Here is a 13,607-nt window from a genome sequence, read left to right as displayed (position 1 = left end):
TTGGGTGCAAAGTGCCCCGTGCGGCCACCGCAAGTGGAACGCCGGGAAGCACAAACAGTGACGTCCTGGGCGCTATCGATGCTTCAAGGTTGATGACGTCGATTCCAATACTGAACGGGAGAGCGACAGAGAAAGAGAGATGTTATATGTTGCCTATCTTGCGTGCAACTCGCCGCCGTTACGCTCACTGTTCTGCCCAAACCTGATATACCCTTTTGGTGAAGCAGTGTACCCGTTTATATTGTGTCATCTCTCTCTTCTCTCATCCGCGCCCGGCCTGGCTTTTCATGTCTTCTGATCAACATCAAGTGAAAAGCGCCGGCGACACTGCTTTTATTCTCAAACAGACAGAAGAAGAAGCTGCGACGCCCGAATCGGAAGCTGCCAACACTCCTTCCAAGCTTGAGCCAGAAAGTGAACATTCCAATCAATCTCATACTCAATCTCATACCCTATCTCAACCCACTCAATCCAGCCAACCCACTCAGCCTACCAAGTCCACCGAATCCAAGACTTCGAAGCCCGGTGCGACCATGTCTGGTCACACTGAGCCCACGCGCCAGCACACAAAGGAGGAGCTGATGAAGCCTGGTCATGACCATCACCTCACTGCCCCGCCGTGTCCCGATCCCTCGGCGCATCGCGATACTAGACTGCAAGAGCAGGCTTCGTCGGCCGCTCTCTACGTGACGAAACCCAAAGGTTCGCCACAAAAAGACAAGATTCTAGATGCAAACAACAAGCTCTCCTCACATAGTAAGTTAATTGTCTCTGACTAAATCTTGAACATGACTTACCAACCTCTCCCTCAGGCGCTGCGCAATCATTAAAGTATGCGCGCCCCGAAGACCTACCCAGCTATCCCGTGGTTGGGATCAACACTGCAGGTTCGGCAAATGCAGCCGCCAATCTTGCTAACAACAACCAAAAGCCATTTGAGCACTGGAAGCCCGACCCTTCAGCGGATGCTGGCAAAGCTGCCATGCTTGCCAAAGACTACAAGATGGCGCCTCTCTGGAAGCCTGAGCTCAGCGCAGCTGGTTCCAAGGCCGCTCTTCTAGCTCACCGCGATGGAGGCAAACTGGATCTGTGGATGCCACAGCCGTCTGCAGAAGGCAATTCTGCCGCAAACATTGCGCTGCACCAGAAGAGCACCAGCCCTCAACTGGACTATGGCTACACCGAGGAGGGCCGTAGAAGAGCTCTCGTTGCCGCCACAGGCGCCGTCAACAGGTCGAAATCGATGAAGGAAACTCCTGCTCCCGTTGCCCATCCTGCATATCCTGATTCAGCCAACTCACGCGCCAACGCCCTGAGCGCCGCCACCTTCGCCAACAAGCCATCGGTGAAGAAGACGCAACCCAACACCCCTGCCGTCGATGCCAACGCTCTTCGCGCCGCGAGGACTCAGAACTATCAATCCAACGCCGACCGTCAAATGTACACGGAGCGCCCTCCCGTCGAAATTGAAGTCGAGGAGAAGCGACAGCAAGCCGCTCTCCGCGCCTCCGCAATATCCATGGCCAAACAGATGTACGAGTCCAAAGAGAAGAAGAGAAAAGAGGACGAGGCTGCCGCAGCTGCCGGCATGGTCGGCTTGAGTGCTGCAACAAGTGTGCAGGCTCGCCAGGCGTCTTCCTCTAGTGCACCTCCAGATCTCAAACAGCAGGCCATGCAGTACATTCATCTGCAAGAAGCCGCGCAGAAACTTGCGCAGGAGAGACTCGCCAAACTCGATCCAGATGGTGTTGCTCGCTACAAGGCCCACTACGGCTACGAGTACGAGTCGCCTCGCAACCGCCTGTCACTTCGCGGTCGTCAGCGCCGCCGTGCAGACAGCGAGACAACTGCGACTAACAAAGACGACGACTCTTCCGATGACGAGTTCACTTCACGTAGGATCCGTCACCAGATGTCTGGTCTGAACAACTCGGTCGCCGAGGTAGACGCCAAGAAACGTGCAAATGACCGCGCTGCTCTACTGGCCGCAGCTGAGAGAAAGGTGCAAGCTCAGATGCACAACATGGACGAGAAGGTCTTCCAGGAGACTGGCAAGGTCTCGCCCGCCATGATGGAGGAGTGGGAGGCCAAGGCCCGTGCCCGTGCCACTGCGGACAGCGAGAGTCGCCAGAAGAACTTTGGAAAGATCAACATTGGTGGTGGTAGATATATGGATCAGTCAGAGCTCAACGCCATTGCACAGGGCAGGCTCCAGCCAACCCTGAACGAGATCAGCGAGACCGCAGAAAAAAAGAGAGCGGCGGATGAAGAGAGACGCCTTGATGAAGAAGAGCAGAGACGTGTCGTCCAGACCGAGAAGGAGAGGCAGAGAGAGACCAAAGCTGAACAAAAGCGTCTCAGAGGTAAGTCTAAGACAGGTTCGATTGCCGCTTCGTCATACTGACTGTACACGAAACAGCCGAAGAGAAAGCAGAAGCAAAGGCCAAGAAGAACGAAGCCAAGGCTGTCGAGAAAGCCCGTAAGCTGGAGGAAAAGAAGAGCAAGGAGGGCGAAAAGCGCCGTTTCTTGGGTTCTAGGAAGTCCGTTTCTGGAGCAGCTGCTGTCCCTGCTGTTGCGGCCGCTGGTGCGCATGAGGCCACCACAACCACCACTGAGCCTGCAGCAGCTGTACCTGAAGTTGTCAACACAGGAACCGACCTCCCGGAGTCCGATGCAGTGGCCCGCACTGATACTCGTGGCTCGGGTGTGACTCAAGCAGATGGATCCCTGCGTCCCGAGCTTGAACGCCACGTCTCTGCAATGGTGACTTCGTCTAGCTCAGGAAGTAGCAGAAGCAGCAGCATCTCCAGCATTGACGAGTCTGATGCAGAGGTAGCTGAAGGCGCAAGCACGACTGCGGCAGCTCCTGCAGCGGCAGCAGGAGGTCTGATCGCTGATCCTCGCTCCATAGCCGAGCGCGCCACTGCTCCTCCAGCTGCTGTGGTGGGGAAGCCTGGCTCCGTCACGGAAGAGGCAGCAACAGTTCCCGTTTCTGATGTCACAGCTTCTTCCACAACCAAGCCGGTCGAATCGGCTGCGGCGCCTGCAGCAGTGAAGGAGTCGGCAACTGAGGCATCGACGACAGCGCCCAAGTCGCCCACTTCACCTACTCCACCTACTTCACCCACCTCAGCAGCGGCTGAGCAGCGCAAATCCAGAGGATTCACAGGCTTCTTCACTAAGTTCAAGCGTAGATCTCAAGCTCAAGTCCCAAGTGAGTCTGACCGTGCTGCTGCTGCCACCTCTTCGACGGCGAAATCTACCACAACCCCAGTAAGCGCAGACGCAGCCGCTCTCGCCGCTTCCGGGACTGTCAAGGGCCCCGCAGACTCCTTGTCAGATGTTGCTTCTTCGTCATCCTTCCGCCGCCACGAAGCAGACATGCACTCCATCTCTTCTCTCTCTTCGTCTTCCTCCGACGGTGAAGAGCGCCGCGGTCGCTCTGGCCGCCATTCTCGCGCTTCCCACAGTGTCACCGCAGGAACTGCAGACAACGCAAATGCAGGCGTCAACAACGCCCACAATGAGACCTTGTCCGCAATTGCCCGTACCGTGACACACAGCGACGAAGACGTAGACGATGAGGACGATGATGAGGGCGAGTTCGAGGAGGCGAGAGATCACTTTGATGAGTCGCTCGCGCCTCCTACTGGGTTCGGCGTCGAAGGCAACCCGAGGAGGAGCAGTGAGCACCAGACTGTGTTCAAGGAGGAGCTGTAATTCTTCCCCTTTCTCGTCTCTGTTCGCTTATCTTGTATGGTCCTTTCTGTTTTAGTTCCGCATGCTTTACGTCTCGCTTTTTGTCTTTTTCTTCTTTTGTGTGTGTCGGTCGGATTCACGAGCTACGATGAAGGGAACAAAGGGCTGGATGGGTTGGATATCTAATGGGTTTTGCGCTTGGATGAGGCAAGCGAAGAGGGCAACGGGGAAAAGGAGGCCCTGGTAATACGTTGATCTTGGATTCGAGGTCTGCAAGGGAGAGAAAGAAAGGAACGAGGGGGAATGGAGGAAGGGGGACTATTATTTTGTGTGTTTGTGCGCCTGCCACTCTTGCCTATCTGTCTGTCTGCCTGCTGCTGCGTACGGTACTCATATTTTTCATCCCCTATAGTTTTATGTTTATTATCCGACTCTACTTGATCGTGCTTGTCTTACCTGTCTTGTTCTATGTTCTTGTTTATGGCTGCACTTTACCATCGATGAAAGGGTGTATCATAGTCTCTTGCACTGCCCAGCGAGAGAGGTAACGGAAGTACAAGTGCTGTACTTAGACACTTACTGTTGAGAGGCAACGCAACACACGAGAAACAGCGATCAAGTATTCAATTTCATTTTCCCAGCGGTAGTAGTGCCTTTATCTCTTTTTTGCCTTTTCTTTGTCTGGTCTATCTACTAATATAGGCTGGTACTTCCGTAATGGATCTACTCTTTTAGCTCTGCTTGGTTACCTTGTCCGTCTCCGTGCCCGTTGTTCGCCTTGTCTTCGCCATTGCACAAGATCTTGCTTATCTGGCTCGAGCATCTTTTTCCTTCTTCTCCTTTCTCTCTTCATCATGCTCTCCGTTATTCTCGAGCCGCGGCCGTACTTTCTTTCGTTCTTCGTCGTCTTTGGTTGGACGTTCTTGCAGTCCAAGAGGAGTCGTATCCTTCAAGATATATATATACCTGGAGCCGTTCGTATGCTTCTTCTAGTCGTGGCCGGGGAATTGTCTTTACGGCAGTTCTTTGCTTGAAGAGTACAAGTGTACGATTGAATGGATTTAGAATAAGAGCAGAGGAGGGATCGTGGTGGGGTTTGGAGAAGAAAGGTAGACTCTTGGTTGGTCGGTTAGGTGTGGGTAGGAGATCCAGGCCGTGCTGATGGAGCCTCGAACTGGATAGTGTTGTTGTGGGCTTGTTCTCGAAGAGCTCTGAATAGCACGAAAGGAGGAGTGCCTGGTTTGCTTGTTTGCGAGATGAAAGTTTCTGGGTTTTAGTCGGTTTCCTTTAGTTGGTGCCGTCTTTGGGACAGAAGAGCCTGCTAAATTCGTTTCGATGCACACGGCCCGTAACTCTGTGCTTCAGCGTGAAAGCGGATATCTTTCTCAGCTCAATTGTCTGTAGTCTGAGCTCTGTGCTGCTGGGGTAGCGGGCTCGGAAAGATAGACATAAGTCCGGCATTTGAGAAGTGAACTCAACTCATCCCATCATGGACGAAAAGTCGAGTTTACGAGCGACGCCATCTCCTCTCCCAGCAGGCAACTCACCGCCTCTCCTCGTCAGATCATCACTCATGACCTTCTCACCACCTACACCGCCTCCTCCCTTCCTCGGCAGATCCTCCAGCCTCGATGGTCGGGGGTCGGAAGTCCACCATTCATGCTCCAAAACCTCGGTGGCGGTCAACCTCTGTCGTGGATCGAGGGCGAGCATTTTCATCAACAGATCAACACCGACAGGGCCAAGGGTTCGGAATGTCATTTCCCATTCTTCGCGCGACTTGACCGGCTTGATGTCTTCTTTTGCGGGCGCGATGTAGCCTCGTAGCTTACTGACGCCAGGCCAGTTGTCTTCGGTCGGCGTGCCGATCTGGTTACATATCATCGCGATCATGTTGAGATCGGTGTCTGGGATCGCCGGCAAAAAGACTTTGCGAGCGATGAGTTCTGCAAAAACACACCCTACTGACCAGATGTCGACTGCCGCAGAGTAAAAGTGAGCCTGGAAGTACAGCTCAGGAGGCCTGTACCATTTCGTGATGGTGTTGTAAGTCATTGGCGCATAAGGATCCGCAAAGCTGCGTGCGAGACCGAAATCAGCGAGTTTGATCTCGCCGTTGGCGGCAATCAGCAGATTGTTGGGCTTGATATCGCGATGTAGCACGAAGTTCTGGTGGCAGAACCAGACGGCGCGACAGAGCATGACCATCCATGCCTTGATGTCCGAGGGTCCGTAATGGATGTTTTCCACGTCCTGGATGAGCTTCAATAGATCGCCTTGGGGTAGGTATTCGAGGACGAGATTCAGGTTTTGAGATTTGGAGCTGAAGATGGAGTGTAGTCTGATGATGTTTGGATGAGAGAGCTCCTGCAGGAATTTAATTTCTCGCAGGGAGTCGTGAGAAATGCCCCATTCTGCGACTTCGGGTCCTACTTTGATTTTCTTGATCGCGACGAGCTTTGACGGATCGGATTTGAGGTGGGCAGAAAAGACATCGGCGTATTGACCTGCACCAATCTTTTTGCCTGTGAAGGGATTGTCAGTAGTAGATCCAGACAGTGTTTTATCAAGATTCAAATATACCCTTGACGTATTTGCTTCTTTCTTGCTCGTCCAATTGCTCAGCTACATTCGTGCTCGCCGTGCTTCCCGATGCACTGGTGGCGCCACCCAATGTCTGTATGGACATTGTCTTTGCAGCCCTGGCATTTGCTTCGTGCATCTGTTGTTCCTCTTGTCCAGTCGAGTTGTGCAAGCCGTGCATGGCTGGTGATATGGCCATTGTTGCTGTTTGGCCTCCAAAGGAGATGAGGGGCTGTGGAAGATGACCGCAGATGAGTGGCTCTCGAGCGTTACGCTCTCTCAGTGGTGCATGTCAAATGCAGAAGGCAGAAGTACAGAACCTTCGACTACTCTCGTAGACAGCAGAATGTCGTCAGCTTCGAGAAATACATATGACTAGAGATGGTATACACTGATATCCACGTTCACATGTCATGGAGCAGATGTTCTGTTACGAGGGGCTCTGCGGTTCGGCCCGCTCCTCCGGCCTTGGACCTCCGCTTCTCTCTACAATAAATACAATATCGATATTCCTGCTCTACACTTTATCCAAAGAGTCGCTCATTCGAAGCGAAAGCTACGAGGCGATGCAATGATTACGTCTTGACTAAGGGGAATGGGTATCAGGCTACAAGATTGATACAATACTGGGCGAATAGTAGAGGTTGCATGTCAGAGTAAGGTCGACCAGAGGAAGACCGCCAAAGGCCAAATGACGCAACGAGGACTTTGGTCTCAGAAGGGAAGGAACTTCAATCATGACGAAGGTAAATTACGCGTAGTCCGGATGGAATGCGCTCCTGTCAAGAGACACCAAGACCTGCATCTGCTGTTATACGATCTCCACGGAGCAGAACTGAAGCATATCAGGCATTCTGTTTGGTACCAGCCTGCATCAGGACCTTCCCACCTTCATCGCCTAAGCCTTCGTCTCCCCTCCCATCACCATTTCCCATCACCTCTTTACCAAGCCCTCCACCGTTCCCGTTCTTCTCGTCCTTTTCAGTATAAGATGCAACCCACTTCGGATCCAACACGTCAGTATTCAGATACGGACTCTTGTTCGCGTCCGGCTCTCTATTCTCCACCGCCCAACCCATGCCCAGCCAACTGAACATATTCTCCTTGTCGTTCTGCTTCCTCACGATCTCGAAGTCCTCATAACGAGGCGTCGCGATCGTGTGCTGATAGTGCAGACTCGAGCCCGGCCACACGGCGTTGACGCGGCCCGTGTCGTTGTCCTTGTACCATGAGCGACACCCTTCCTTCCACACGGTGTGCTTGATCCATTCTTGCGCGTGGTCGTTGAAGGCGTCGGTGACGGATTGAGATGGCGCAAGGGAGATTATGTTGGGCTCGTTTTGGAGCTTCGTGATTAGCTGTATTGTGTATTCTGCCACGGTCCCGAGGGGGCCCATCACGGAGCCGTTCTCTACTGGCCTATAGGGTAGATGCCTTATTAGTCCTCGTTTACTTATTTTTGTCTCTCTTCCACGAGGACGTGGGCGGATCTTGTGGCTACAAGTGTAGGACTCGACGAACCATAAGAGAGAAATAAGGATGACTTACCATGTAGGCCCAATGAATGTAACAAAGTTGGGCATGTCAGGAATCATGAGACCCAGATAGCCAGCCGGGCTGGTGGCCCACTTATCCTTCAGATCCACGCCTCCCTTTCCGACGATGGGAAACCGGGGCTTGTAACTGACGTCGAATCCAGTAGCACAGATGATCGTGTCGCATTTTCTCTCCGCTCCATCTTCGCCAACGACACCGTCCTCGGTACATTGCATTACAGGAGTGAAGTGAATATCGACATTTTCTTTCTGGATCGCCAGCATGTAGGGATCACCGGGCGTGATGCGACGACATCCGATTCCAAAATCGGGTGTGAATCCCTTGAGCAACCTCTCGTCTTTGATGAACTCGGCCATACGTGCTCGAAATAGTTTCTGGCCATCGGCTTGCGCTTCTGTGCCCGCATAGAAGGAGCCCCAGAGACCATTGACCTGGTCTTCTATGTCTTTGGCGTGAGCGACCAGCGCCGCCGAGTCTCTGCGGTAGAGAGCTCTTTCTTCATCGCTGTACGCATGATTCTGCCCGTAGTTGTTGGCGATCTGGACGAACCATACTGCTGTCCTCACGAAGATGTCAATATGTTTGGTATATGGTTGCATATGTGGTACTGTTTGGATCGAGGATGCACCTGATCCAATAACCGCTACCCGGTCGTTCTGCCATTGCTCTTTGGTGTAGTCTTTTGGCCAGCGGGCAGTGTGAATCACGCGGCCTTTGAATTTGTCTTTCAGTCCCGGGATCACGGGCCATTTGAAGTTGTTCAGGATGCCCGTGGCGTGAAGTAGTATGTGGCAACGTTCCTGGAATTCGTGGACAGAGCCGTCTGAAGGGGACGTCTGACGTAGAGAAACAAGCCACTCTCCTAATTCATCTTGCCATTCACAGCCCATCACCTCTGCATTGAAAGTCATGTATTTGCGGAGGTCGAACACATTGCATACTTTGTCCAAGTATTCCCAGATATTTGGGGCATAAGAGAAGAAACGAGGCCAATCGGGCTAGCAGGTGAGCGATCAGTGTTTTATCCGTTTGTTTTTTTTACTGCAAGGCGATCAAAGTACTCACATTGAGAGCAAAGTTGTAAGTGTAGGCATGGCTGGGAATATCACAAGCACAACCAGGATACTCATTCTCCAACCACGTACCACCAATATCATGGTTCTTCTCATAAACCACATGCTCGACGTTCTTGCAGTGCTTCTGTAGCTGATAGGCCATGAGAATGCCAGACACGCCAGCTCCAATGGTCAATACACGGATTTTGCGATTGCTTGGATCCTGGATACCGTCCTCAGTGTTCTCATCCTTATGATACGCATCGCATGAAGACTTCACTAACATTGATGTTGATATCAGGAATGTTATAACCTGTTGACCCAGGGGTCGAATAGTCTACCCTGCGCGTTCCACTTGAGAGTCCGTTGATGTCGGGAGCCATTGCACAAAATTCTTCTCTCTGTTATGTCCGAGAAAGCAAGTAGTGTATTGATGATGTGTGCAGAGTGGATTGATGCCAGAAGGAGGGTTTATAAGAACTTAGGAAGAGAACGCAAAGAGATTCCTCAGACCTACAGTATCTAGTATAAATACCTTGAGTCTATCATCCTACAATGTTCGGGATCCCTGCTGCATTCACAATATGTCTGTCATGTTGATCCTGTCTATTGCGTAACACAACGTGAACTCTACCTCGGTGAGATGAGGTGTTGCCCGCGTGCCTGCAGTGACAAGTCCACCTATGGTGGTCAGAACCACTCCGGGAATACAGGTGTTGCTCCAACGGAATCAGCTGCGGGGTTGAACTATGGTGTACCGGACGAAGTCTGTAGTGTAGAAACGTTGACGACGTCGATGATGATGATAATCGATGAGTATGCAGATGCGGGGTCAAACATCAACACGGGTAATGATTCGTGAAACGATGAGTTGGAGTACAGTATGACCCCACTTAGGAAATCACAAACATCATGGGCTAGTGCTGTACTGTCGATATTATGCGTAGTGCGTTGCATGATTGGTCTTTCTAAGCGGATCGGTAAGCTATAATCACTGAGACAGGCTTTCCCTCAGCGTCCCAGATTCGGTAGCAAGGTATTATTGTTGCTTGCGGAAAAGGCAACACTTCTGACTTGACCGGTTGCGTAGTATAAATGGTGTAAGATCCATCGTACGCGTTACCAGTATGGTCTATAAGGCCAAGATCTGTGTGACTGAGTATTGACGTGGGAAAGTCGTACAGCGTCACCCAGCAGGACGTAATGCTGCTTTCAGCGTTACATGAGGCCTGCATCGTCTGGCACATGCATTTCGATGTGATATGTCCTGTGATGAATTATTAATAAAGAAGATGCCTATGATGAGATAACAGGTAGTGATTACCTCTGGTGTTCATGCTCTGCGGTAATGCAGTGCTCCCCACACTGGCCCACTCGATAGGAGCGCTCTTCGGCAGCTCTTCTACTTCGGCCACAAAGATTGGAGGGATGGACTCATTCCTGATGTCAGCCCTCTCTGTCAGGGTACCAGAGGAGTGGCCGTATGACTGATATTGTCCATGTGTCTGCTCCCATAGATCAACATCCTCGTCGTCGTCTTCTTCCCCACTAGCGTTCTGATCTGTCGGAGAATGTGCATGATTCCACGCCTGAACGGCGATGCGGGCACGTTCGCTCCCCGAGACCTCGGAACTACGGTCTATGAAGGCGACTGCCCCGAGCCAGCCCTTTACACTCATAATTTGACCGATACGCCACAGGTGCTGCAAGGATAGAATGGCTTGCTGTTTAAAGTGAGCAGCAGGACTAAGAGAATCTGCCGACGAAAAGTCCATGATAGCCGGAACCAATGGAATCTGGCCTGCAACATGTACAACTAGCGGGCCAGAGGAATCGTGAACGGATGTTATCGGTACCGAGATCGCTTGTGAGTAAGGACCAATATTCGCTGGAGCCCAGTATGACCTTGACTGCACATGTAGACCTCTTTTCGCCTGCTGAGCTGTGCCGGTCAAAGCGACAACAGACAGCGATACATGCACATCCTTGGGTAATTTATCTCCACACGATATTGTGACACGCGCTGGTGGATTAGGTGTAGTGAAACCTGCCCCATAGGCAGCATTAACGCCTCCAAAGTCCGACATGTTCCTTAGTAGAATTGTTGTGAACACTATCGTTGAAGGTTGGACATTGTGGTCGGTGGCCAGCCGTTCCATGATGTCCCTCATCTGTGCATTCGCACCACTGCCTCTGCCCACACAATTAGATACAGTGATTAGATTGCCAGTGTGTTGTTCCGTCCAAGTATGTTCGAGGTCAATTTTCTCATTGGCATCCTGTAGCAGGTCTTCACTTGATGCCTCGTGCTCTGTATCGATTCGAGACTGAATCTCTGCGAATTTGTTATCCAGCATTGGGGGCTGTCGTAATCGCTCTAGCACAGAAGCAGCTGTGACAGACGCATCAGCAGGATCTTTCGCAACAAGACGCGCATTCTTCAGTTTCAGAGACACGACACCTGCATCCCCCATAGACACAAGGCGATCATCGGAGTCGACTTGGATAGAATGCTTCCAGATGGGCCAAGGACCATCGACAGCGAGCGTCTCGAACTCTCCGCCTTCGCCCACTGCGGCACCATCGCCCAAAGTACCAAATCGTTGCATAGCCTTGACAAGTCGGCCTTTCGTACGCACGCTCGACACGTTTTCCCAAAGGAAACTATCATCGAGTCCGCCCGAGGCAACCTTTATGATACGAGAGTCCTGGCCGATAGCCGCCATATCATCAAGGAGTGATGTCTCAGAATATGGGGGCAAGAATGGATACTGCCAGAGATAGGATAACGGTGTCAATCCCAAACGCATAGCGACAGATTCCACACGAGTACGCTGATAATCTGAAAGTATGGCTCCTGTGCTTATTGCCTTCACCTCGGGATGTGCTGCCATGACTCTGAGGAGGAGTGGAAGTAGGCTTTCTGTCTCATCTTCTGCAGCTGTGACTTGTCCGTCATTGTGGCGAGGTGTAGCATAACTCTTGTTGGAATCAACTGCCGAGCCCAATACCGCCTGTCTGTAGACAGGTAGGCCTAAAGCTTTCTCGTAGAGTGGGATGACAGAGTGACCGACTGTCTGATACATGAAGCTATCGATATCGTCGGATTGTTCGCCATCTTGGAGCGGCGGATGCAAATTTGCAAGGGCCACAACCTCATGTCCATTCGCTAGACAATGTAAGATGGAGAAGAACGAATCCTTGCCGCCGGAGATCAATGCGACAACTTTGAGGCCACTCATGCTTAGTGCAGATATATTCACCGCAGCAGGAAGAAGCTGAACCTGATCCAGAAGATGGTCGACGTTACAGCTTGACGTGGAACAACAATCAGAGATATGCGGATACAGAATGTACAAACACAAAAAATGTAGACGAGGCAGATAATTCAAGTTCGAAGAGTTTTTTTAAGATTGGCTCAAGCTACTTGAAAAGTTACTAGACAATATCTTCCGAATTCAAAGGGATACGATGCATATAAGGTACCCTTTTCGGTAGAACATCTGCAACTACAAAACACCGACAAAAAGAAAAGATATGTTCAGTCTTCAGCACGCCGCCAAGGCCACCTTGACAATTAAAGCAGTCAGAAGCGGAAGTGGCTGGTAAACTAAGTATGCAATATTTTCGCTCTGTGGCACGATTGACACTTCAGGACATCATAGAGAATAGTAAAGGATGTAGAAGTAACCAGGGGAAATTTCGAAATCGTACCGCCGCACGAAAGAAGAAAAGAAAGTAGGTTCAGGGCAGGATGGAAGAAGTTTTTATGTCTGCTGCGCTGGCTGGGGTAGACCGGTTGAATCTCGGACGGCTCGCGAGAGGAACTCTTGGAAATAATAATAACACCGGCTGGCTTTTTTTGATCCTTTCTCCTTTCTTTTCTCATGGCCCATGATGAACGATGCACTGCATCATATTTATAATAGGAAGAGAATGAATCCTCAATGAGGGCTTGATCTTAACATGACACTTTCTGAGGCCCGTCCCCCAAGTTGCGCTTAACACTCGACCTAGAGGATTTGATTTGTGTTCCTACTCGGTTGTCCATCTTATGCCGCAGGTTGGCTCGAAAGAGGAAAGAGAGCAAGGCGCTGTATACGGAGATTGCTCAGAACCATGTTCGGCGTCAGAGGAGCTGTACTGGATTACGAACAGCACCGTAAATAGGTAAACTTCGTAGCCTCAGGACATCTGAGGCCATAGAAAGAGATGAAGGACAATATCAAAACATAAGCATCGCTTGGACCTCTGAACATGGTGCAGTCGGATGCTCTATCAGCCAGAGATAAGGATACTGTTTGTCTAACCAGCTACCGGTACTGAGATCAGCGCTTGTTTGCTCTGAGTAATATGACTGTACTAATGCATATAATGTATAGCGCTTCCTGTATTTCTGCCTCTTAACTTCGTGACCGTTCAGACAATAGCACTCTTTGCGCCTTGACCCAGGCGTAGCCCGGCGCAAGTTACAGTGACGGGATCATGTACGTCTAATATGTCCTAGCTGTGTTTGTATTATTGATGTCAACCCTGTCCGTTTTTAACAAGACCCAATTGCAGCAGATAAAAGGCTCATGGAAAGCAACAAGACATTGATAAGTTCTAGAAGATCCACTTTCAAGGCGCGGTATAGCGGGAGTACCTTAAATGATGTACAGCATAGTACGGACGTAGATGGCATCGGAGTTCCAGGTGTCGTGTACAGTGACG

At 51.1% G+C, this 13,607-nt stretch overlaps 4 protein-coding genes across 4 annotated transcripts; 1 reads left to right on the top strand and 3 right to left on the bottom strand.

Annotated features, from left to right (window-relative positions):
• Nucleotides 1–533: 533 nt before the first annotated feature.
• AAFC00_003702 (uncharacterized protein) lies at nt 534–3,720 on the top strand (the record flags this gene model as incomplete). Its single annotated transcript, XM_069343215.1, has 3 exons — nt 534–756; nt 813–2,363; nt 2,420–3,720. The coding sequence occupies 3 exons, from the start codon at nt 534–536 to the stop codon at nt 3,718–3,720; spliced, it is 3,075 nt and encodes a 1,024-aa protein (XP_069201039.1).
• A 1,458-nt stretch (nt 3,721–5,178) lies between these two features.
• Nucleotides 5,179–6,481, bottom strand: AAFC00_003701 (uncharacterized protein; the record flags this gene model as incomplete). Its single annotated transcript, XM_069343214.1, has 2 exons — nt 5,179–6,224; nt 6,283–6,481. 2 exons carry the CDS (start codon nt 6,479–6,481, stop codon nt 5,179–5,181), a joined length of 1,245 nt encoding a protein of 414 aa, XP_069201038.1.
• A 646-nt stretch (nt 6,482–7,127) lies between these two features.
• AAFC00_003700 (uncharacterized protein) lies at nt 7,128–9,277 on the bottom strand (the record flags this gene model as incomplete). The annotated part of the gene is made up of 4 exons (XM_069343213.1): nt 7,128–7,701; nt 7,831–8,837; nt 8,905–9,117; nt 9,179–9,277. The coding sequence occupies 4 exons, from the start codon at nt 9,275–9,277 to the stop codon at nt 7,128–7,130; spliced, it is 1,893 nt and encodes a 630-aa protein (XP_069201037.1).
• Nucleotides 9,278–9,862: 585 nt separating this feature from the next.
• On the bottom strand, nt 9,863–12,136 carry AAFC00_003699 (uncharacterized protein; the record flags this gene model as incomplete). The annotated part of the gene is made up of 2 exons (XM_069343212.1): nt 9,863–10,161; nt 10,219–12,136. 2 exons carry the CDS (start codon nt 12,134–12,136, stop codon nt 9,863–9,865), a joined length of 2,217 nt encoding a protein of 738 aa, XP_069201036.1.
• Nucleotides 12,137–13,607: the final 1,471 nt, after the last annotated feature.

The sequence above is a fragment of the Neodothiora populina genome (assembly GCF_041146345.1).
Source record: "Neodothiora populina strain CPC 39397 chromosome Unknown canker_contig_16, whole genome shotgun sequence".
Lineage (NCBI taxonomy): Eukaryota > Fungi > Ascomycota > Dothideomycetes > Dothideales > Dothioraceae > Neodothiora > Neodothiora populina.
The sequence above is the reverse complement of the archived record's forward strand: the minus strand, read 5'-3'. Positions and strand labels throughout refer to the sequence as shown.